This window comes from Talpa occidentalis, unplaced genomic scaffold (genome assembly GCF_014898055.3).
Source record: "Talpa occidentalis isolate TD23 unplaced genomic scaffold, MPIMG_talOcc4v2.1 talOcc4.9, whole genome shotgun sequence".
NCBI classification, from domain to species: Eukaryota; Metazoa; Chordata; class Mammalia; order Eulipotyphla; family Talpidae; genus Talpa; species Talpa occidentalis.
The window spans coordinates 78795786-78818858 of NW_023605305.1; the positions used below are offsets into that span (position 1 = coordinate 78795786).

General features: G+C 45.4%; 1 protein-coding gene across 1 annotated transcript; it reads right to left on the bottom strand.

Annotated features, from left to right (window-relative positions):
• Positions 1-18225: 18225 nt before the first annotated feature.
• Positions 18226-19258, bottom strand: LORICRIN (loricrin cornified envelope precursor protein). The gene is made up of 3 exons (XM_037498346.1): positions 18996-19258; positions 18476-18901; positions 18226-18443 (listed from the first exon to the last, which is right to left on the bottom strand). The coding sequence occupies exons 1-3, from the start codon at positions 19237-19239 to the stop codon at positions 18226-18228; spliced, it is 888 nt and encodes a 295-aa protein (XP_037354243.1). The 5' UTR covers positions 19240-19258.
• Positions 19259-23073: the final 3815 nt, after the last annotated feature.

A 23073-nucleotide genomic window follows, 5' to 3' on the forward strand; every position in this document is an offset into this window, starting at 1 on the left:
TTTCCAGGCACACCTCTGCCTCAGGGCCCCTGCCCAGTGTTCCCTCTGCCTATAGTTTTTTTTTTTTCCCTCGTCCACATCCTTTAGATTTTATCAAATGTCCTTTCTTCGTGAGACTTTCCCTGGCTGACTGCCTAGAATTGTAGTACCCCTTCCTGCCAACACTCCCCTCTTTCCCTGCTTTCTTGACCCAGCACCACACTATATATTTTACTTATTGTACCTCTCCCTCAACTAGATCGTAAACTTCGTGGGGTAGGAATTCTGAGCTGTCCTGTTTTCTGTTGTGGCATCAATACCTCAAACCCCTTTCCACTGGACTGATGCTCTTAGTGTGTTGTGTCCTCAGGGTTTTTGGGCTTTGTTTTACGGCAGTTTAGTTCTGAGTATCTGGAAGAGGCGAGCCAATGTCACGTCTTCACCCTGGCACCATCTTGCCTGAACACTCTCTGCAGTTTACCTATTCAATCCTTTTCCAAAACCTGGAACCCTGGCAACCACTGACTTTTATACTATCTCTATAGCTTTACTTTTTCTAGAATGTAATGCAGTTGGAACTTCTCTCCTATATGCATTTAAGGATCACCCATCTTTTCCTACTTGATAGCTCATTTCTTCTTTTTTTAAAAAAGATTTATTTATGTATGCATGCAAGAACTGGGGTACAGGCCAGAGTTGTGGGGAGGGGGTGAGAGGATTCACCAGAGACAGAGTAGGGAACAGAGCAGGCATATTGACTGAAATATGCTGCTGAGGGGAGCAGCAGACAAGACAGGAGAGGTCTGCTGCACTATGTGGGTCAGCTCCTTGGCTGGGGATCGAAGTCGTGCTGCAGTAGCTGCGGATAGCTTCTTAGTGCTGAAACTTAACCACTTGTGCCACCAGGGAGGGCCCCTCATTTCTTCTTAATGGCTGAGTATCATCCCATTGTCTGGTGATAGTTTGGGTGCCATTCACCCATTGAAGGACATCTTGTTTGCTTCCAAGTTTTGGTGATTATGAATAAAGGTACAAATATTTGATGATTATGAATAAAGGTGTTACATATATTTGTGTGGATATAAATTTTCAAACCAGCAGGTAGACCCCTAGAAATGTGATTGTTGAATAATAAGGCAAGGCTATGTTCAACTTTGGAAGAAACTGTCTTCCAAAAGAGCAATACTTTTTTGTGCTTCCAATGCATTCAGCAATGAATAAATGTTCCTGTTGCTTCACATCCTCACCAGTTCAGTTTTTAGATTCTAGGTATTCTGACAGGTATGTATTAGTATCTTGCTATTGTTTTAGTTTACAATTTCCTAGTTAGGAATGATGTTCAGCATCTTTTTATATACTCATTTGCCATCTGTCTATCTCTTGGTGAGATGGCTGTTCAAATATTTTGTTCATTTAAAAACTGGATACAGGGCCTTCCCTGGTGGCGCAGTGGTTGAGCGCTGGGCTGCGAGGCTGCCCTCAGCCTCTGTGGTGCCGGTTCAATTCCCAGCTGCCAAGAGGGTCCCACATGGCGCGCAGACCTCTCCTGCCGCTCCCGCTGCTCCCCTCAGCAGGTACTTCGGTCCTTCTGCCTGTTCTGCTGCCCGCTCTGGCTCTGGTGAATTCTCTCACCCTCCTGCGCTTCTGACTGTACCCAGTGCTTGTATAAATAAATAAATAAATCTTTAAAAAAACAAAACAAAACTGGATACGGGTCTCCTTGGTGGCATAGGGGTTAAAGTATCAGCACTATCGCCAGCCACTGTAGCCTGAGTTTGTTCGAGCTAACTCACATGTAGCAGCAGACCTCTCCTCAGCAGTGTATTTGAGAAGATCCACCTGTTCTGCTCCCCACTCTGTTTCTAGTGATTTCTCTCACCCCCTGCACCTCTGGCCTACACCTCAGTTCTTGTATACATAAATAAATAAAAATAAATCCTTAAAAAAATTGGATAGTTTGAAATGTTGCCACTTACAGCAAAATGGAAAGAGTCTGAGGAAATTATGTGTAGTAAACCAAGTCAGAATGACCAAGACAAATATTGGACATTTACTGAGCAAATAATTTGACCAAGCAAAATATCAACAAAACAAGTAGACCCTTAGAAAAAAAGTGAGGTTTCTGGGGCTAAGAGAAGGTCAAAGGAGAGAAGGTCAAAGGAGTATAAGTAGTGGAGGGAAAAAAGAAAGAAAAAATTGAATTCTTTTCTTATTTTGAGTTCTAAGAGTCCTTTGCCTATTTTGGATAGGTGTCCTATATTAGATATTCATTTTGCAAATATTTTCTCCCAGTCTGTGACTTGCTTGTCTTCTCATTCTCCAGTGTTGTCTTCCCTGGGCTTTTTAGTTTCTATATAAGCTTTACAATCAGCTTGTTAATATCTACAAAATAGCTTTCTAGGATTTCTATTGGGATTGAATTAACTCTACAGCTCAAGTTGGAAAGAACTGACATCTTAACAAGACTGAGTCTTCCAATCTATGACTGTTATCTATTTATTTAGATCCTCTCTGATTGATTTCATCAGTGTTTTATGGTTTTCTACACACAGATCCTTGGACTCTATTTAGATTTACATTTAAGAGTTTTATTGTCTTTGATGTGTTTGCTAATTGTGTGATCTTACAGTTCAAATTCTAATTGTTCATTTCTGGTATATAGGAAAGTAATTGGCTTTTGCATATTAACCTGTATCCTGTGACTTTGCTATACTTACTCATTCCAGAAGATTTTGTTTCTTTGGGACTTTCCAACACAGGCAGTCCTGACCCTTGTGAACATGGGCAGTTTATTTCTTCCTCCCCGTCTGTATATCAAAGGCTCTCACATGAGGCTCGCGTTATATTTCTGTTGGGCATGGCTAATCTAAGCTATCCCATGGCTGAGATACGGGATTGGTGCTTGGCATGACTGGAGGAGCAAAATGGTTTGTGCAAGGGTGAGTCAGCCTGTCTCATTTATCAGGGCTCTCGGAAGGAGTACGTGGGGTGTGACCTGTTAGGACTTTGAAACACAATGTGACAGCATTCTATCCTTGTGACTTTGTATGGCACTGGGGGGTGGCATTTATGTCATTCACAAGGATCTGTCCTAAGCAAAGAAATAAATGCTCTTTTGCAAGGAGAACTGAAAAGTGGCCTTTTGAGGATATCGTCCTTGATTAGCATCGTTTTAATATTTTCACTGAAATTTGGTCTTGGGGTAACAGATGTGTTTTTGTTCATTTGGCTGATAGTTGGAGTTGTATTCTGAAGTCCAGGTTTGCAGGCTATACCAAGGTTTCCATAGCAGAGAAAACCCAAACCAACAGGAACTCCTGTGGGAAGAAAATGCTGTACCTGGTTTTCCACCCACCTCTCTGACTGCCTGCTTGGAATATCAGAGTCCCCGGGGCTCCGTCCCTGTCCTCTTTTCCTTCTCTTCTTTCACAGATGATCTCCCCACTGCCACGGTTTTAACCTCCCATCTATTGAAATGCTTCATCCTTCGGACCCAATCAAAACCTCTCCGGTGCTCCGGACCTGCATGGGCGTTGAGCTGGGCAATGACTATTCCAGCTCTCACACACTCAGCACCGAAAGCCCTTCCTTTCCCCAAAGCCTTTCCCAATCTGGAAAGCTCCATGTCATTCTATCTTCCTCTTCACCCACATCCCATGTGGGAGGCAGTGCTGTTACTGGGTCAGACCCAGGTTTGGAGCAGGACAGAAGCAAGGCCAGATCAATGCCCTTGTTCCAAGATTTGCAAAATTGGATCTACAAATACATAACTTACAAGACTATTGTGAGGACCAAAGGGGACAGTGCAGATCAACCCAGAGCATGCTGGGCCTTAACAAAGATGATGACTTTCAAATAATTAGCTGCAAGTCTTAAGATTCCCTGAGCTCAGAAATGTCTCCTGACTCCGGTTTCTCCCACACTTTTCCAGGTCAGGGCCTGAGCTGGTGTCACCACTTCTCACCCAAGTACTTCATTAGTCACGCTACTGGCTCTTCATTTTTCATAGTGTGGATGGTGTAATCTTTTTTAAAAACAAAAGAAAGCAATCAGTCAAACAAACAAAAAAACACGTTTGACTTGTCGACCCTGGCTGGTTCCTTGTTACTCAAAGGATAAAATTGAAACTTCTTGTCTTGACACACCAGGCCCTCTTCTCTCCGTGCTCAGACCTACCTGTGGGCCTCTGCCCCGTCCTCGTTCCCTGGGTTCTTTTCTGATGCAACCAACACACTTGTTCCTGAACATACCGGGCCTGTCTCAGGGCAGTGCCTTTGAACCGCTGTTCCGTGTCCTTGGATTTCCTTCATTGCACTCTGCTTGACAAACCGGTGGTTTGTTTATTCAATTTTCCAAGATGGGGACCCTAATCTGAGATCCTGGGAACCCTTGCTTATCATGCTGTGTTACAATTTTGGCTTATTTCTCTTTATCATCTGTGTGGCCTTTTTTTTTTTTTTTCTTTTTTAAAGATTTATTTTTTATTTATACAAGCACTGGGTACAGTCAGAAGCGCGGGAGGGTGAGAGAATTCACCAGAGCCAGAGGGGGGAACAGAACAGGCAGACAGATGATACACTGCTGAGGGGAGCAGCAGGCGCAGCAGGAGAGGTCTGCAGCGCCATGTGGGACCCTTGCCAGCGGCTGGGGATCGAACCGGCACTGCAGAACCTGCGGATGGCTTTGCAGCCCAGCGCTCAACCGCTGCGTCACCAGCGCCCTCATCTGTGTGCCTTTAAGAAGACTGACAATCTGTCTTATCCTAAGGGATCAATAAACATTTGATCCACTAACCATTTGGGATGGTTAATAAGCTACCAATATTATTGACTTATTAGTTAGTGTCTCCACTAGAACTTGGGGTCCAGAAGGAATAAGAAGTGTTTATAGTTTATCTTCCAGTCTTCTGGGTCTCAGCTGGTTCCCACTGTGGCAGCTGTTTTAGCTTGTGTGAGTGACCAGGAATATGACCGATTAATTTTACTTTGGGCCTCCCCGGTGGCGCAGCGGTTGAGCGCTGGGTTGCGAAGCTGCCCGCGGCCTCTGCGGCGCCGGTTCGATCCCCGGCTGCTCCCCGGCCACCGGAGGAGGGTCCCACATGGCGCGCAGACCTCTCCTGCCGCCCGCTGCTCCCCTCAGCAGTGTCCTTCGGTCCTTCTGCCTGCTCTGCTCCCCGCTCTGGCTCTGGTGAATTCTCTCACCCTCCCGTGCTTCTGACTATACCCAGTGCTTGTATAAATAAATAAATAAATCTTAAAAAAAAAAAAAGAAATAATAAAATGACTTAATTCTTAAAAAAAAATTTTTTTTTTTTACCTTGGCTAAGGGCAAGAGTTAAAGTTGCTGGGCTGAAACTTCTAGGGTGGGCAGGGGGCTCAGGATGAGTCAGACCCTATAAGAACCTAGGAGTCTTTGCTGGGGGTTCCTTGAAGCAGCGATGCCTTCCTCCATGCTTTTTCCTTCCACAATCTAGTCCTATGCCTCCCCCTTCCTCCTCTACCATAATGCGTTTTTCCTTGAGTTTAAGGTGATGATCAGTTAATATAAATGACACTCTAGGAGTAAGAATAAACTTGGTGCCTTTGGATAGACTAATCTTCATACTTTAGTTTCTTCATCTGTACCTGTAATTGGTTGTTGTGAGAAACTTGTTCTGATTTTCACAGTGATAGAGTGACAATTTTTTTGTAATACCTAATAATTCTTATTCTTAGTACACATTTTATTTCTCTTGATATTTTGGTATTTTCTTAAAAGATCAAATAGCTTCAGAAAGGGGGCAACAAAGTGTCTCTCAAGAAATGTGAATGAGGAGTCCAAGATAACCCAGCTGATAAGGGCCCAGAGCAGGACCTGCAACCCAAGTCTGTCTCACTTCAAAGTCTCTTGTGCCTTACTCTGGTCTGATGTCTGTAAGGGGTACTCTATCCCTCTTTTGTAGAAACTATGATGGAGCCCAGTGAGCCCTTATCAAAAAATTCTGATTACCCACAAGGTTACTGTTCAGCACTGCCACCCAAAGAGACAAATGCTTGCTAGAGTGGGACGGAAACCTCAAACCTTAGTGTTAGAATTTGCTGCAACATGGACGGAACTGGAAGGGATTATGCTCAGTGAAATAAATCAGAAGGAAAAAGAAAAACATCGATGGTTTCACTTATAGGAGGAATATATGGGAACAAAATAAGGGATCAGAAATAAATAACAATGATAATGATAATAAATAAAAACAAAATTAGCAGGCAACTATAAATCAGAGACATTCTGCAGGGGAGGTAGAGGGAACAAGGCAGGGGAGGGAAGAGCACAAGGGGCTAGGGTTATGGTTCACGGATGAATTAGTGGTGGGAATTTTATGGGGAATACATCTGAAAGGAGAAAGCATACAAGCATACATTGTACAAAAATGAACAATGATATAAAATATAAACAAACAAAACAAAACACCTTAGGGCTAGAGTCTCTAAATGATGTAGGTAAGGTGTTTTGTTTCTGCTCACCAGCAGAGGGCGGGCGTTTCCGTTTTGCTCACCACCTATGGATGCAGGTGGCCCTCCAGGCAAGGACTCTCAAGAAGGTTGAGACTATAAAATAGCAACAATGACTTCCGGATGCACAAGGATTTATAGTTGTAAACTTCATAGTGGCTTTGAGAAGTGAACTTTATTGCTTTTGTTTTCTCAGATAGTTTTAATTCAATGTCACAAGGCTTGCAAAGATGTCCAAGGTCACAAGCCTTGCAAAGATGTCCAAGGTCACTCAGCCTTGCAAGTGCTGGGTCCCCAACTCTAGTTATTTTGCTGTACATTTTGAACTTTTCCTGGCATCTTACACTGGCTTTTTGGTAAATATGACATTTTTGTAAAAGGGCTTTCCATATGCTTAAATCTACCTCCTATTTAACTGCCAGTCCACCAATGCCACTGTGGTTGAGTTCTGGTGAAAGTTTGCACCCTGACTTGAGGGCAGCCACCTCCTCACTCTGTCCTCACATGGAAGGGGAGAGAGAGAAAGAGAGAGAGAGAGAGAGAGAGAGAGAGAGAGAGAGAGAGAGAGAAAGAGAGAGAGAGAGAGAATATATCTCTTCCTAAAAGGGCACTGACCCCATCATGAGGGCCTCATACTTGTTATGTTCTAATTCTCCCCCCAAAAATTCCATCTTCAAATATCATCACATTTGGGGTTAGAATTCAACATAAGGATTTTGGGGGGGAAGGTCACAACTCAGTTCATAGTATTCCAGTATTCCAGTTGCCAGTTACTATAAAGTCATATCCTGTGATATTGTGATTTATAATAAGAAATATATATTTGGCCTTTGGCCCTAGAACTGAACTCCTAAAATCTTTGGAATTTATTTGTTTTGTTATTTTAAGGAGTTGACTTTTGGAAAGCACCTAATGCTGTGGGCTGGCAGCCAGAGGGGTCAATTAGAGTCTACCCACTAAAGGGTACTCAGGGGAACTAGAGGGTATTCAACTTCCTGTGGCCAATAATATAAGTTATGCTTGTGTAATGAAGGGCAGGTTTCAAAGGATAGTCTCTTCAACAAATGGTGCTGGGAAAACTGGACTGCCACATGCAAAAGAATGAAACTAGATTACTACCTCACACCATACACAAAAACCCACTCAAAATGGATAAAGGACTTGAATATAAGACCTGAAATCAGAAAAAGTACAGAAGAGAACATAGACAAAACACTCCATTACATACACCCCAGAAACATCTTTGAGGACTCATCCCCAGAAACAAAGAAAATGAAGGAAACGATAAACAGTTGGGACTACATCAAACTAAAAAGCTGTACAGCAAAAAGAGACAATAACCAAAATGAAGAGACAGCTCACATATTGGGAGAAAATATTTGCACACTATACAGCTGATAAGGGACTGATATATAAAATCTACAACGAGTTTACACAACTCAACAAAAATAAACAACCCAGTCAAAAATGGGCAGAAGAACTAAAAAGATACTTCTCCAATGAGGAAATGCAAATGGCTAACAGGTATATGAAAAAATGTCCATTTATAATTAGAGAAATGCAAATCAAAACCATAGTAAAACACCATCTCACAACAGTGACAATGGCCCATATTGAAAAAACTGGCAACAACAAATGTTGGCGAGGATGTGGAGATATAAGAACCCTTTACACTGCTGGTAGGAATGCAAACTGGTCTAACAACTATGGAAAGCAGTGTGGAGGACCCTCAAATTACTAAAAATGGATCTACCATATGACCCAGCAATTCCACTCCTAGAAATCTACCCAAAGGACTCAAAAACACTAATTTGTTTTTATTCACATTTTATTTAAATTTTATTTTTTATATTCCCCATACAATTACAACCCCCTTATTTTGACCCCAAGCCCTCCTTTCCCCACCCCCCCCCACCTCTCATAGAGTGTCTCTGATTCATAGTTGTTTGTTGATTTTGATATTTTCTTTCTTAAAGTTATTTTTTTCCTGGTCCCTTATTTAAGTTTTCTAGATTCCTGCTATGAGTGAGACCATACGGTATTTTTCTTTTTCTTTCTGGGTTATTTCGCTGAGCATGATCCCTTCCAGCTCCATCCATGTCGCTGCAAATTGCATGTGTTTATCTTTTTTGAATGCTGAGTAATATTCCATGGTGTATATGTACCACATCTTCTTGATCCAGTCATCTGTTTTTGGGCATTTGGGCTGTTTCCAAAGCTTAGCTATTGTAAATAATGCTGCTATAAACATAGGGGTGCAGGTGTTCTTTGGAATTGATGTTTCTGTGTCCTTTGGGTAAATACCTAGGAGTGGAATTGCTGGATCATATGGAAGCTCTATGTTTAGTAGGTCCAGAAATCTCCACACAGCTCTCCATAGTGGTTGGACCAGTTTGCACTCCCACCAACAGTGCAGGAGAGTTCCTTTTTCTCCACACCCTTGCCAACATTTGTTCTGCCAGGTTTGCCATTTTAATAATGTTTATTCTTTCAATCCATGAGCAGGGGATGTCTTTCCATTTCTTTGCGTCTTCTTCTATTTCTTTTAACAGTGAAAAACACTAATTTGAAAGGAAACCTGCACTCCTGTTTATTGCAGTACTAGTTACAATAGCTAAGATATGGAAACAACCTAAATGAACCGGAACATGAATGGATCAAGAAGATGTGGTATATACACACCATGGAATACTACTCAGTGTTCAAAAAGGATAAATTTATGCCATTTGCAATAACATGGATGGAGCTGGAAGGGATTATGCTATGCAAAATAGGTCAGAAAGAGAAAGGTAACTATTGGATGATATCATTTATATGTGGAATATAGGAAAACTGAACAAAGGGTCGGGGAAAAGACAAAACTCTCAGGCAATCCATGGACCCAAGGCACGCGCCAGGGGAGGAGGAGGAAAAGGGGTCAAAATAGGAGAGCACAAGGGATTATGGTGATGGTTCATGGGTACTATGAGTACTATGGGAGAATTATTGGGACTACACCTGATGGGAGAAATCAAATACTATACAAAAAGGAAGAATGAAACTGAGTTAACTGGTATTGGAGAATTGCTTGGTGGGGTTGGAAAACCCACTCATTGGAATCAAATATTAACACCGTGTGTTATTTCCCCATGGTGTTTGGCACCTGCCTTTGTGCTGATGCTTGGAAATTGAACTAGTGAAGGTAAGTTTTGCTAGCTGTGGCAGCCCGCCGAATCACAGGGGCTTAAAGCAACTTTAAGCAATCTTAAAGCAAGATTGACTTTTGACTCATGGGAGTCTGTGGAGTGTTGGTGTGGGCTGCCTTCATGGTATCATCAAAGTTCTGATTCTGGCCTCCCTGGTGGCGCAGGCAGTTAAGCGCCCCACTGTGAAGTTGCCTGCAGCCTCTGCAGTGCCGGTTTGAGCCCGGCAGGCCTGGGAGCTACCCATATGTGCAGCAGTCCTCTCCTGTCTTGCCTGCTGCTCCCCTCAGCGGTGTATTTCGTCAGTCTGCCTGTTCTGTTCCCTACTCTGTCTCTGGTGAATCCTCTCACCCTCCCGCACATCTGGTCTGTACCCCAGTTCTTGCATAAATAAATAAATCTTAAAAAAAAAAAAAAAGAACAAAGTTCCGTTTCTGCTTCTCTGAATATATGACACCGATGTCCAGGCTGCTCTATGGCCCTTTGCCGTGGCCTTCCCTGCGAGGGGAGAGAGACGCCAGCACCTGTGTCATGTTCTGGGTCTCCAGCAGGCCCACCGGGCTTGCACCATAGCTAAGCCTGGCCTTGAGGCAGGAGCCTTGTCTGGTCGGCGCCGGTTCTGCCGGAGCGCAGATCTTGGGGCCAGAGCACGGCTGCAGCTTATTCTTGGGCATGCGTAACCTAATTCCATCCTTCAGAACTTTCTGGAAGCCAGGGCCGTTGGAGAGGCCCCTGAGTCCCTCCATCCAGCTGCGGAGCTCTGCCGCCTTCTGGGGCAGTATTTGGACACCAGCCGGTTCTTAACTGCCAGGGTAAAGCCATATTGAGTGGCCCTTGAACTGCACGGAGCTCTGGCCGGCGGCCACAGTAAGGCACCAGCTAGATTGGTGCACCTCTCTATAAATTTTAAAGGATTAAAATACAGAATATGGCCTCTGAGCACAATAGAATTAAATTACAAATTAATAGCATTAAAATATTTAGAGATTAAGTAACACTCGGAATAACCCATGAGTTAAGGGGAAAACGTCACAAAAGATATTAAAATAGTTTGTAATGAATGATAATGAAAGCAGCACATTAAGATTTGATTTGTGGAAAATTAATTATAGATCATTCCCTTTGAGAATCTCAAGGCTATAACAAAAAGAGACAAAACCTAGTGTTGGTGAGATGCAAACCATCACCCTCAAGAAATGGAATGCAGGGCCTCCCTGGTGGCACAAGGGGTTAAGCACCACACTGTGAAGCTATCGCAGCGTCTGATACAAGAGTTCCATCTGGCTGGCTAGGGAGCTACCCATATGGCACAGCAGACCTCTCCTGTCTCTCCAGCTGCTCCCCTCAGCAGTGTATTTCAGTCAGTCTGCCTGCTCTGTTCCCCACTCTGTTTCTGGTGAATCCTCTCACCCCCAGCACCTCTGGCCTGTAACCCCGGTTCTTGTATGCATAAATAAATAAATCTTAGAAAAAAAAGAAATGGAATGCAGCGCTTTGAGAAAGTAGCCATCAAAGCTGAACACGCACAAATCTTGTGATAACATATAACTGGAAGCAATAGCCCAAATGTCAATCAACAGTAGAAAAGATAAGTTATGATCTAGTCAAACATGGTAAACTATATGACAATGAAAAATTACAAGCTACTGTTCAAAGAGATCAAACAATGAATTTTGCAAACATAATACTGAATAAAAAAACAGACAAAAAACATACCATAAGATCATCATATTTTTATAACCTTCCAAAATAAGCAAAATCATCCATAATAGAAATCGAATAATGGCACCTTCAGTAAATGACTGGGAAGGGGATAAGGAAGGCTTCTGAGTTTCCATTACTGTGATAAACAAGTTCATGTGGTAAAAAATTGATCCATTACTTACATTTTGTACCTTTGTATATACGTATGCAATATTATAATAAAATTTACTTTCATTTTAAAGAATTTTTAGAATTTTATTTTGACTTATCTATACTGTTCTTGAGTGTACCCCTTTGTATAGCCTTTTTTTAATGGTTGCTATAGATATTATATTACATATGATCTCTTAAAGGCAAGGCTTTCAATTTTTCACCATTAAGAATGATATTATCTGTGGGTTTGTCATATATGGCTTTATTATCTTATAGTATGTTCCTTCAATCCCAATAATTTTGTGGGCCTACACCATAAATGGATGTTGAACTTTATCAAATGCTTTCTCAGCATCTATTATTAATATGATCATCTTTTTTTTTTTTGATGTGGTGGGTTATATTAATTGGTTTTCATATGTTGAATTATCCTTGTATTCCTGGAATAAATCTCACTTGGTCATGCTATAGTATCCTTTTGATGCATTGTTGGATTTGGTTTGCAAGGATTTTATTGAAGATTTTTGCATCTGTGTTCATTAGGGATATTTGTTTATAGTTTTCTTATTTTGTGTTGTCTTTTTGGTTTTGGAATTATTGTAATGTTGGTTTTGTAAAATGTATTTGGTAGTATTCCTTCCTCAATTTTTGGAAGGAGTTTTTGTAGGATAGGCACCAGTTCATCTTTGAATGTTTTATAGAACTCATTTGTGAAACCATGTGGCCCTGGACTTTTGTTTTTGGGGAAAGTTTTGATTACTGCTTCAATTTCGCAGGTTGTAATTGGTCTGTTTAGAATTTCTACTTCTTTATTCAGCTTGGGATGCTTGTATACTTCTAAGAATTTGTCAGTCTCGTCTAGATTGTTAAACTTGTTTGCATATAAATGCTCATAGTAATCTCTGATTATCCTCTGGATTTCTGCTGTGTCCGTTGTGATTTCTCCTCTTTCATTTATGATGCTATCTATTTGAGTTTTTTTCCTTTATTTCTTTTGTGAGAATGATTAGAGGTTTGTATATTCTGTTTATTTTTTCAAAGAACAAGCTTTTGATTTCACTGACGTTGTGCATTGTCTTTTTAGTTTCTATTTCATTTATTTCTGCTTGAATTTTTATTATGATGTTTCTTCTACTGGCTTTTGGATTTTTTGTTGTTCTTCTAGTTCTTCAAGATAGGGAATTAGGTTGTTTTTGGGGTTCTCTCTTGTTCCTTCATGTGGGCCTGTATTGATACATACTTTCCTTTTATTACTGCTTTTGCTGTGTCCCATACATTCTGGAAAGTTGTGCACTCTGTCATTTCTTTCAATGTGTTTTCAAAGTTTCTTCTCTGATTTCCTCAAAATCCAGTGCTCTTTCAGTTTCCATGTAATGGAGGGTTCCTTTCTTTTCATAGTTTATTTCTAGTTTGGTACCTTTATGTTCAGAGAAGATGGTAGGTATGATTTCAGTCTTCATGTCTTTGTTGATGTTTGTTTTGTGGCCCAGCATGTGGTCTATCCTGGAGAATGATCCATGTGCACGGAGAAAAAAATGTGTATTCAGTTGTATTTTTTTTTTTTTTTGAGTGCATTGTCCTATAGACACCGGTTAGGCACATGTGGTCCAGATCTTTATTTAGGGCTATTGTGTCCTTGCTTATTTTTTTGTCTAGTTGAGCTGCCTCTTGGTGAGAGTGGAGTGAAGTCTCCTATGACATGTGTATTTTCTCTAATGTCTGTTTTCGGAAATGATAGTAATTGTGTAGTGTATCTTAGAACTCCTTCATTTGGTGAGTATATATTAATGAGTGTATATTAATGAGTGTTATGTCTTCCTGGTATATTGTCCTTTTGATCACTAACTAGTGACCATTTAAATTGCTTGTCACATTTTTTAGTTTGAAGTCTCTTTTATCTGATATAAGGATTGCTACCCCTGCCTTTTAGGTACCTTTGCTTGTAGAATTATTTTCTAACCCTTTACTTTCAATCTATGTTTATCTTTAGCAGTTAGGTGTGTTTCCTGGAGACAGCAGAAGGTTGAATTCTACATTGGGTCTTTTTATTGGTGAGTTTAGTCCATTTCTGTTTAGGGTTATTATTCATACATGGAAGTCTGTACTTGCCATTTTGTTCATGGTTTCACGGTTCTGTATGGTACCTTGTTCAGTTCTTCCTCTTCATTCTTCTGTTGATTTAGATTTTAAGTGAAACCACGCAGTATTTCTCTTTCTCTGTTTAACTTATTTTGCTTAACATAATGTCTTAAAGATCTATCCAAGGTATTGCAAATGGTAGGAATTCTTTTTCATGAGAAAATTATATTCTCTTGCATTTATATGTTTGTGTATATCCACATCAACATCTGCATGTATATTTATACCTATGTCTCTGACATATCTTTATCCATCTGTTGATGGACTCATTGGTTGTCTCCATGTCTTGGCTATTGTGAGTAACGCCGCAGTGAACTCGAAAGCACAGGTAGTTTTGAGATCCTGATTTCAATTTTGTATATATTTTCAGAAGTGGGATTGCTGGATCACATGGTAGTTCTATTTTTATTTTTTTTGAGGAAGCTTCATGCTGTTTTCCGTAATGATTATGCCAATTTACATTCCCACCAACAGTGTACCAGACTTCCCTCCCTCCCCCGCATCTTAGCCAACATTTGTTATTTCTCGTCTGTTTCATGATTGCTGTGAGGTGATATCTCATTGTGGTTTTAATTTTCATTTCTTTGATGATAAGTGATGTTGAGCATCTTTTCATGTACTGCTTGGCCATCTCTGTATCTTCACTTCTTGTGCCCACTTAGAAATCTTGTTAAGTTTTTTTTCTTTTGTTATTGAGTTGCAAGTTCTTTATAAATGCTGGATATTAACCCCTCATTAGTTATATAATCTGTAAGTATTTTCTCTTACCTTATAAGTTATCTTTCCATTTTCTTGATTATTTCTTTTACTGTGCAGAAACTTTTCAGTTTGGTACAGTCCACTTACTTGTTTTTGCTTTTCTTGCTTGTATTTTATTGTCAAATCCAGTAAATTCCTGTTGAGACCAATGTCATGCAACTACGCCCTATGTTTACTCCTAGGAGTTTTACAGTTTCAGGTCTCAAATGTTAGTCTTTAATCTATTTGAAGTTCATCTTTGTGAATGGTGTGTTGCTGTGGATTTGTTTGAATTTATCTTGCTTGAGGTTGACTAATCTTGAATCTGTAGGTTTATGCCCGTTACTGATCTAGGTAATTTGAGCTATCATTTCATCTAATATTTTCAGTCCCACCCTTTTCTCTCCTTCTGAGACTCTGGTTACCTGAATGCTAACTCATTTGATGTCCACAACTTTTTTTTTTAAAGATTTATTTATTTATGCATGTAAGAACTGTGGTACAGGCCAGAGGTGCAGGGGTGGGGTGTTGAGCGGATCACCAGAGAGAGAGTGGGGAGCAGAACAGCCAGATCTACTGAAATACACTGCTGAGGGGAACAGCTGGTGAAACAGGAGAGGTCTGCTGCGCCATGTGGGTCAGCAACTTGGCCGGCTGGGATTTGAATTTGTGCTGCAGAGTTGCAGACAGCTTCACAGAGCTGTGCTTAACCCCTTGCACCACCAGGGAGGCCCAATGCCAGTTTACTGATTTTATTTTACACAAATGTGTTTTTTTAAATATAACAATTATACACATATATTTTCAATAAGGCCAAAAAGAGTTAAGACAACATTCATAATCATTATACAATTTATTGTGATAGTAGAATAATTTTTCAATGGAAAATTTTCCACTACAAAGCTTTATAAATTACTAATTCAAGATGTAAAAATATTAGAAATATTTAGAGTTCCAACTGTTACAGGGCAGCCCCGACATAAAACGGGTTACCTGGCTGTGGGTACTCACCCATGCGCTTAAAAGGGACTTATTAATACTCCACTACAGGCACACACAAAAGGTTAATAAAAGGTTTATTTGCAAGGGAAGGGGAAATGAGGAAATGTACAACTCAGGGAGAAAATAGGGACGCATCTTAAATGTGTCCTACTCAATCCGCTGACCTGGAAACCCAATGGCACTCTGAGAGCTGGCGGAGAGCCAAAAGGGGTCATGTGTCTGGTTTTATACCAAACCTGGCTGCTTAACTCCACCCTCAGGTTCTAGTAACCTTCCCTTTGGTGGTGATGGGATTTGTCTCTCCCAGTGTCCTGATGGCTTTGGTCTGGAGTGGGGGTGGAGTCCACAAAGCCTGTATGGAATTAGTCAGGACATCCTTTCCCCCTAACACAAGAAGTTTGACCACATTCCAATGCAATTCACTTCCATTTTGCTGTTTAGCCAATCCAGTGAGTTTTATATTTTTCAGTTCTAAATTTCAGTTCTACAGCTGGTTACTAATTTTTTTAAATGAACAAACTTCTACTTGTCTTCTTTTTATCCTTTATTTCTTGGCCAAAGCTTTCTAATTTTTTCAGTTGTTTCAAGTATGTTTGTAATTTCTTGTTGAAGCATTTTTACAATGTCATCTTTAAAATCCCTATCAGCTAATTCCAAAGTTTGCATCATTTCAGTGTTAGTGATGGAGTACAAGAATAGAAAAACTGAAAAGGAGACTCACAAGGCCAGAAAACTGGCTCACACAATGCCAAGAGCTGGAGGTGGGGTAGAAGAGATTAGCATAGTCTTTGACCCAGCTATAGAAACCAAGATCCTTAGGTGCCAACGCCTGGATTACAAAGCATAAAAGCCAAGCAGGTATCAGACTGCTATAGGGAGTGTCTAGAACGCAGACCCAAAGATAAAGATACGGAGATTGAGCCCTTAGAAGAATCTCCAGTTGCTTTCACATTCTGCATATTTATCCAAAATCAGCGACTAACTGAAGGCTCACAAGGAGTGAGCCGCTCCCAAAGAGAAGATGATATTTGTGCAGTCTCTGCACTGGCCTGGGGCAGTAGTCCGTCTGCCCACCTGTGACTATGCAGGTGATTCCACCAACTGTCTCCCTTTGCAGGGCAGCAGCTTCCTGCCCGCCTATGACCTGTGCCATGCCGGGGTTTCTCTTCACTGACCTCCCTCAGTGGAGGCAGTTCTCGTTAAGGCCTCCCGCCTGCAACCATGCAGGCCTCTCTCAGCAAACCTGCCCCTTTCGGGGCAGCTCTTTCTGCCCACTAGTGTCTATGCAAGTGTCCTTCATTCTTCTGTCCCCTTTTCCTAATAAACCTGTTCTTTAAATATAACTACCATCTCTGTCTTGTGGAGAAACTCTCCTGGGAAACTTGGCACATGCTGCTGAAAGGGGAGCTCTGGTGAAACCTTTCCCAGAGTGAACCCAAGGACCCCACATTCCAAACCCACTGACTCCAAAAATGACATCATTAGTATCTATTGATGATGCCTTTTCTTCTCTCTCTCTCTCTCTCTTTAAAGATTTATTTATTCATGCATACAAGAACCGGAGTACAGGCCAGATGCGTGGGAGGGTGAGAGGATTCACCAAAGACAGAGCAGGGAACACAACTGCTGAGAGGAGCAGCAGGCTGTGCCATGTGGGTCGCTCCCTGGCTGGGGATTGAACTCGTGCTACAGTGGCTATGGTTAGCTTCATAGGTTGCATCTTAACCCCTTGTGCCACCAGGGAGGCCTGATGATGACTTTTCTAATTGGAGTTGAGATTTTCCTGGTTCTTGGTATGATGAATGATTTCTGATTGTGTGCTGGACATTTTTGACATTGCTCTATCGGATTCTGGATCTTATTCAAATCTTCCATTATAAAAAACCTTTGGAAATACTGCACCAGTAAAGTGTGTGTGTATGTGTGGGGTTATCTTCTTGCTCCTGAGTACAGATAGAACTCCAGTGTTTCCATTGTTTTTTTCCTTAGATGGTTGGCTAAAGTAGGGTGGTTAGTGTCAAAAAACATTTCTGTCTTGAGGTGTCACCTTTTTTTCTGGTCCTTTGAATAAAGAAAGCAGAGTTACTTGAGGCTTTTTTTTTGGTCTGCACCTGTTGCTATTTCTTGGTTGCAAAGTTTCTAGTGCCCAATTTGGGATAGATAGAAGGCAAAAAAGAAAACCTGGGGAAATACAGTGTCAATCCTCAAGTTTTGAGGACTGTACCTACTCTACCTTCTTCTTTCCACCCTTCAGACTTTTTAAATATTTGGTTTATGTATTATATTCAGATATTTCAGGTATGTCCAGATATTTTAGTTATAGTTAGCTGGAATAATAGGGGTAAATATGTCCGCTCCATCTGCTCTCCATTCCTGCTCAGTGGGGCAGAGCAGTCTAGGGCTAGGCGAGGTAGCACCTTCCTCCCACACCCCGTCTTCAAAAAGCGCTGAGCTCAACGAGGAGACCCACGCGGCCGCGCGACTCGCTGGGATGTTCTCTGAAGTCTCTTCCTGGGACCTTTGCATTCATTCTGATCTCACCTCACAATCAGACACCACCACCCGCGCGCCCCGCAGAGTAAGCATCTTGAGTGACTGTGAGGATGAGCGGCGGAGGCAAGGAGCGCGCAGCACGGAAGGCGCGCGCCTGCAAACCAGAAAGACTCGGAGACGCAGAGCTGCTCGTGGACCGCACGTTTATTGACTGAAGGGGCGTGGGCTACGGTGCAGCGCGCGGACACCCGGGGGCCGGGGCGCGCCGTGGAGACGCGTCATCACGCGCGCGCCCAGCCCGCCGGCGCCCCCCCGTCACGCGCCTGCGCCGCGTCGCGCCCGCGGCCTTACTTGCAGGGCCAGGAGGGCGCCTGCTTCTGCTGGGTCTGGTGGCAGAGCGGGACGCCCTTGCCGCCCCCGGAGCCGCCCCCGGAGCCGCCGCCGGAGCCGCCGCCACAGCCGGAGCCGCCCCCGGAGCCGCCGCCACAGCCGGAGCCGCCCCCGGAGCCGCCGCCACAGCCGGAGCCGCCCCCGGAGCCGCCGCCACAACCGGAGCCGCCGCCGCAGCCCCGGAGGAGCCGCCGCCGCCACAGCCGCCGCCGCCGCCTGAGGAGCCGCCGCCGTAGCTCGGAGCGCACGAGGTCTGGGTGGTCTGCTGGGAGGAGTAGCCCGAGCCGCCCCCGCCGCAGCCGCCGCCGCCGCCGCCGGAGGAGCCGCCGGAGGAGCCGCCGCCGCAGCCCCCGGAGAAGCCGCCGGAGCCGCCGCCGCAGCCGCCGGAGGAGCCGCCGCCGCCGTAGCTCTGGCACGAGACCTGCTGGCTGGAGCCGCCGCCGCAGCCGCCGCCGCCGCCGGAGTAGCCGCCGCCGCAGCCGGAGCCGCCGCCGCCGCCGGAGTAGCCGCCGCCGCAGCCGGAGCCGCCGCCGCCGCCGGAGTAGCCGCCGCCGCCGCAGCCGGAGCCGCCTCCGCTGCCGCCCGAGGAGCCGCCGCCGCCGCAGTACTTGACGCCCCCGCCGGAGCCGCCCCGGAGGAGCCGCCGCAGCCGCCGCCGCCAGAGGAGCCGCCGCCGCCGCCGCAGCCGCCGCCGCCGAGTAGCCGCCGCCGCCGCCGGAGTAGCCGCCGCAGCCGCCGCCGCCGCCGCCGGGGTACTTGACGCCCCCGCCGGAGCCGCCGCCGCCGCCGCCGCAGCCCCCGGAGCCGCCGCCGCCGCCGCCGCCACAGCCGCCGCCGCCGCCGCCGCCGGAGCCGCCGCCTCCGCAGCCGCCGCCGCCGCCGCTAGAGAAGCCGCCGCAGCCGCCGCCGCCGCCGCCGGACTTCCCGCAGCCCATGGGGGGCTGGGGCGTGGGCTGCTTTTTCTGGGACATCGCGTCGAGGGAAGAGGTGAACCCTGGGGGGAGAGCGGGAGCGTCACTGCGCCCGCGGCCGAGGACGCCTGCGGGAGCCGGATGGCCCCGGCCCGGCGCGGGCGCGCCCCCGCCTGCATCCTGGCCCGCTGGACCCCGCGGCCCGGGGCTTCCAGGGGGAGTGGTGGCCCCCCCGACGGTCCGTGCGGAGCTGCATGGCCGCCCCGCTCAGCTCGGCGCCCGCCGCCCGCTGTGCGCCTCGACTCCTCTCCTGGAGCTCCGAGGCGAGGCAGAAGGCTCCAGGATTCCATCGCCCGGGGCCGGCTCTCTGAGTTCACGTGGAAAATTAGCTCAGACGTGCAGCCGGGGGTGGGGGAGTGGGGGTGGGGGCGCATTTGACCTGTCCCTGGCACAGCAGAGGGAGGTTTGCAGCGTCCCGTTCTCTCACAGGACCTTAGTTCAAACTCTTGGTCTGTCCCATGAAGTTGGCCTTGACCTGGGCCAGTTACCAGAAAAGGAAGGCCCCCCCTGCGCCTGTCTGCAAGCCGGGAAGAGGATGCCAGCCTCTGGCCAGAGCTGTCAGCCATGGCCTGCGCCATTGCCTGTGTCCATTCTTGGTTGGGGGAACCCTAGCTAGTAGGAAGCTGTGTCCTAGTCCTGCACAAGTCATCTCCCTCTCAGGACATCTCTCTGCAAAACAGGATTGGGTTCTTGTGCTCCTAAAACCTCCCCCAGCTGCAGCAGTCTGCGAAGCATTCTCCCTACTCCAGAGAGTGGCTCAGCCTCTCCTGGTAGATACATGAGGTCCATTCAGGCCACTCACAGGCCGCCTGGGGCAGTCTCTGCAGAGTGCCCTTTGTGCCCAGACCCCAGCCGGAGACAGGAGAGCCAGCAACACCATCTGCTCAGCAGCGGCTCAGCCCTCTCTTCCCTGCTTGGATCCCCTCTAAATGTGAGTGCAATTGGAAAGGGAGAGGCCTGTAGCTCCCGAAGCACAGAGGGGAGGCCTGTCCACCCTCTGGTCCACCCTGCCTTTGCAGGCTTGGATAGGACCAACTGTGAAGACAAGAGCCAGCAGCAGTCACACTTACCCAAAGCACCAAGGAAGGGTGAGTGAGGAGAGGAGATGCTGGCTCTGTGAGGAGCTCTGGAGCCCTGAGCTTTTATACTCTGAGAGCCCTGACTCATCTATTGATCTGGGCAAGCCTCTCATTTTTGGCCTCAGTTACGTGACCCATGGCTGTCGCTCCACCTCCCTGTGATTGCAGGCATGGGGTGGCCCATTCGTGGAGATTTTGGCATTCTTGAAATGGGCAACAAAGTGTGTGACTGGCCCCTTCTCTGATGCAACTGCGTGGCAGGCTGGCCAGCAGGGATGGCCAGCCAGAGTGGATAGCAGACATTGTTTCCCAAACCTCTGGCATGGGCGCATGCCATACTCAGAGGGCTGTGCTTGAGGAATAGGGCTCTGACTTTTGAGGTGGCCCAGGAGACGTACACTTGAGATCTCAGTCTTTGGCCCAAGGAGTAGTACCTTTCATTTGGCCTCTAATCTATCCCATTGCTTGGAAATCCTCTGAACTTTAGAGAGAACTAGGACCTTCTTTGCCAGAAGTTTCTCTCCTGGTATAGCAAGTATGTTTTACTGGGGGATGTGTCCTGCTCACTGGCTTGAGACCATGAAAAAGCCACAGCGCCTAGTTCTGGCTGGCACACCATGGACAGCACCATAACAAATGGGGCACTGACAACTACTTTGATTTATTTCTGGAGACAGCAAGGGTCTGAAAAAATTGGTCACTGGTACTCATGTTCCTTGCAGAGAAGCAAGCTAAAGAGATCAGCGACGGGGACTTACCCCCCATGGTGTTTTGGGGGTCCTGCAATCTTGTGTAGCAACACTGACCTCAGCCTTAGAGGCAGCTATGGAATGTAATGGACTTGAGGTTAGGTGACTGGGTTTGGGTGCTCCCTATGCTACTTGCCAACTGTGTCACCTTGGCAAAGTCACAGCACCTCGTCTAGTGCCAGCACCTAGGAGCACGCAGTAATTGCTGACTATTGAATGAACACGTTTTCTGATGCTCAGCTACCTTGTCTGTAGTAATACAGAAGAGTGGCACCTCTCTCACAGGCTGTAAGGAGGAGATAGTTCTGTAAAGTATGGAAGGTGATGGTCTTTTCATTTTTTTCCTCCCACCACAGCGCATTCTTCCCCCCAGCTTGGCCTTCCCTTGGACACCAGGCTGGGAGGAAGTCCATGGATGGCTCGAGGCTGAGCCTTCTCTTAGGAACATAGCTCAAAAGATCCCCATTGACCCCGGGCTGATAGCATCACCTTTGTGAATGAAGAACACCCATTCCCTCCTTTCATCACCAGAACTCAATTGCTACTGTTTCAGGTACCACATTTGAACTTGTTCCACTCAGCTGTGTGTTGAAATGACAGCACCAACAGTACATTGACTGTTAATTATGGTGGAGTTTCAATGATCCCAATGATCCTGATTAGTCTGTGGCCTTCAGAAACTTGTGGCACTAGTTTTAGCTTGAACATAGTGAACCTGAGGTGAACCCAGCAGGAATGCAGGTGTTCCCCTCCAGAGAGAACAGCCAGGAGGGAGAATTGAGGCACTGTATGTGCAGGCAGGCGTCTCGCTTTGAAGCTGAAGCATCCTGGAGATCTCGGGGGGAAATAGGTTCCAACCCCACACTTTATTTAGTTGGCCACACTGGAGAAGGGGAGGAGATGCGGACCGGGTTCCACATTGATCTGTGGGTCCCCAGTGGCCCAGTACTGGGTGTTTGCTTGTCCTCAGGAATACGTAAGTAAAAGCATGTTTGCAATGCAGTGTGTTTTTGTGAAGGGAAAATTGGGAGTCTGAAACACTGGCCTCCTACTGTTCTTGGTATGAAAATGTCATTTCTTTCATGTCCTTCCTTGTCAAAATGAAAATTTAGCTGTCATAAAGTAGTTTCCATATTTAGAAAAGGGAAATGTTACATTTCTATGAAATTCCAACATTTGGGAACCCCAAGTGCAGGAGACCCCAAGAAGCTACTAACTTCCAAATCGCCCACGTTGGTTTGGAGGGTCATGTTCTTACAAGAAGGATATGTTTTCTATCACATTTAAGATCTGCATGCTTTATTCATTAATCAAGCCAACACCACTGTACTGGACAGGACATGAGCAGCAGGGAAGAGCCAGATGCCTTTACAAAGCTGTGCATGGATTGCCAAGGCAGATTTGGGGTAGGGGTACCCCTGCCTGCCTCTGCCACCCTATGTAGAATTGAATAAGGAAAGCTTTCTGACTGGTACTTCCACTTCGCCAGCATGTAGATGAGGCTGGTGCAACATGGTGTCGATAGCGATGCCAGGTCTGTGGCTCTGAGTTAGCCTTGCCCCACGTGTTCATGCATGAACCTGGTTTCCCATGCTACCCTAGACCGGAAGTCATGGGATGTCTGTGTGGACCGCAGTTAGTGATCACATTCTATCATACCAATGAGGAGATGATGGCAGATTTTAGAATTATTACTTTCAGGTATTTGGAGTTTTGTAAGACTCAGCGTGTCAGATTTTTAAGATTTGTAGCCTTTAGACACTTAGCCCTGAGTGGGTGCCTGCATGGACATTTCAGTTCTGCAGCCTCATGGATCAGATGGTGGCTCCTGCCTGCACTGGATCTTTAGTGGGCACCAGAGCATAAAGTGAATGTTTCAAGGTACCCAGGTGATACTGAGTGTAACAGTGCTCAGTATATCCAGGTGGAATTGAAGGGAACTCTTGAGGGGAACTAAGAGCTTTGGTGTGAGGGGGGCATGGTCTCTGTTTCAGCAGTCTGTGGGA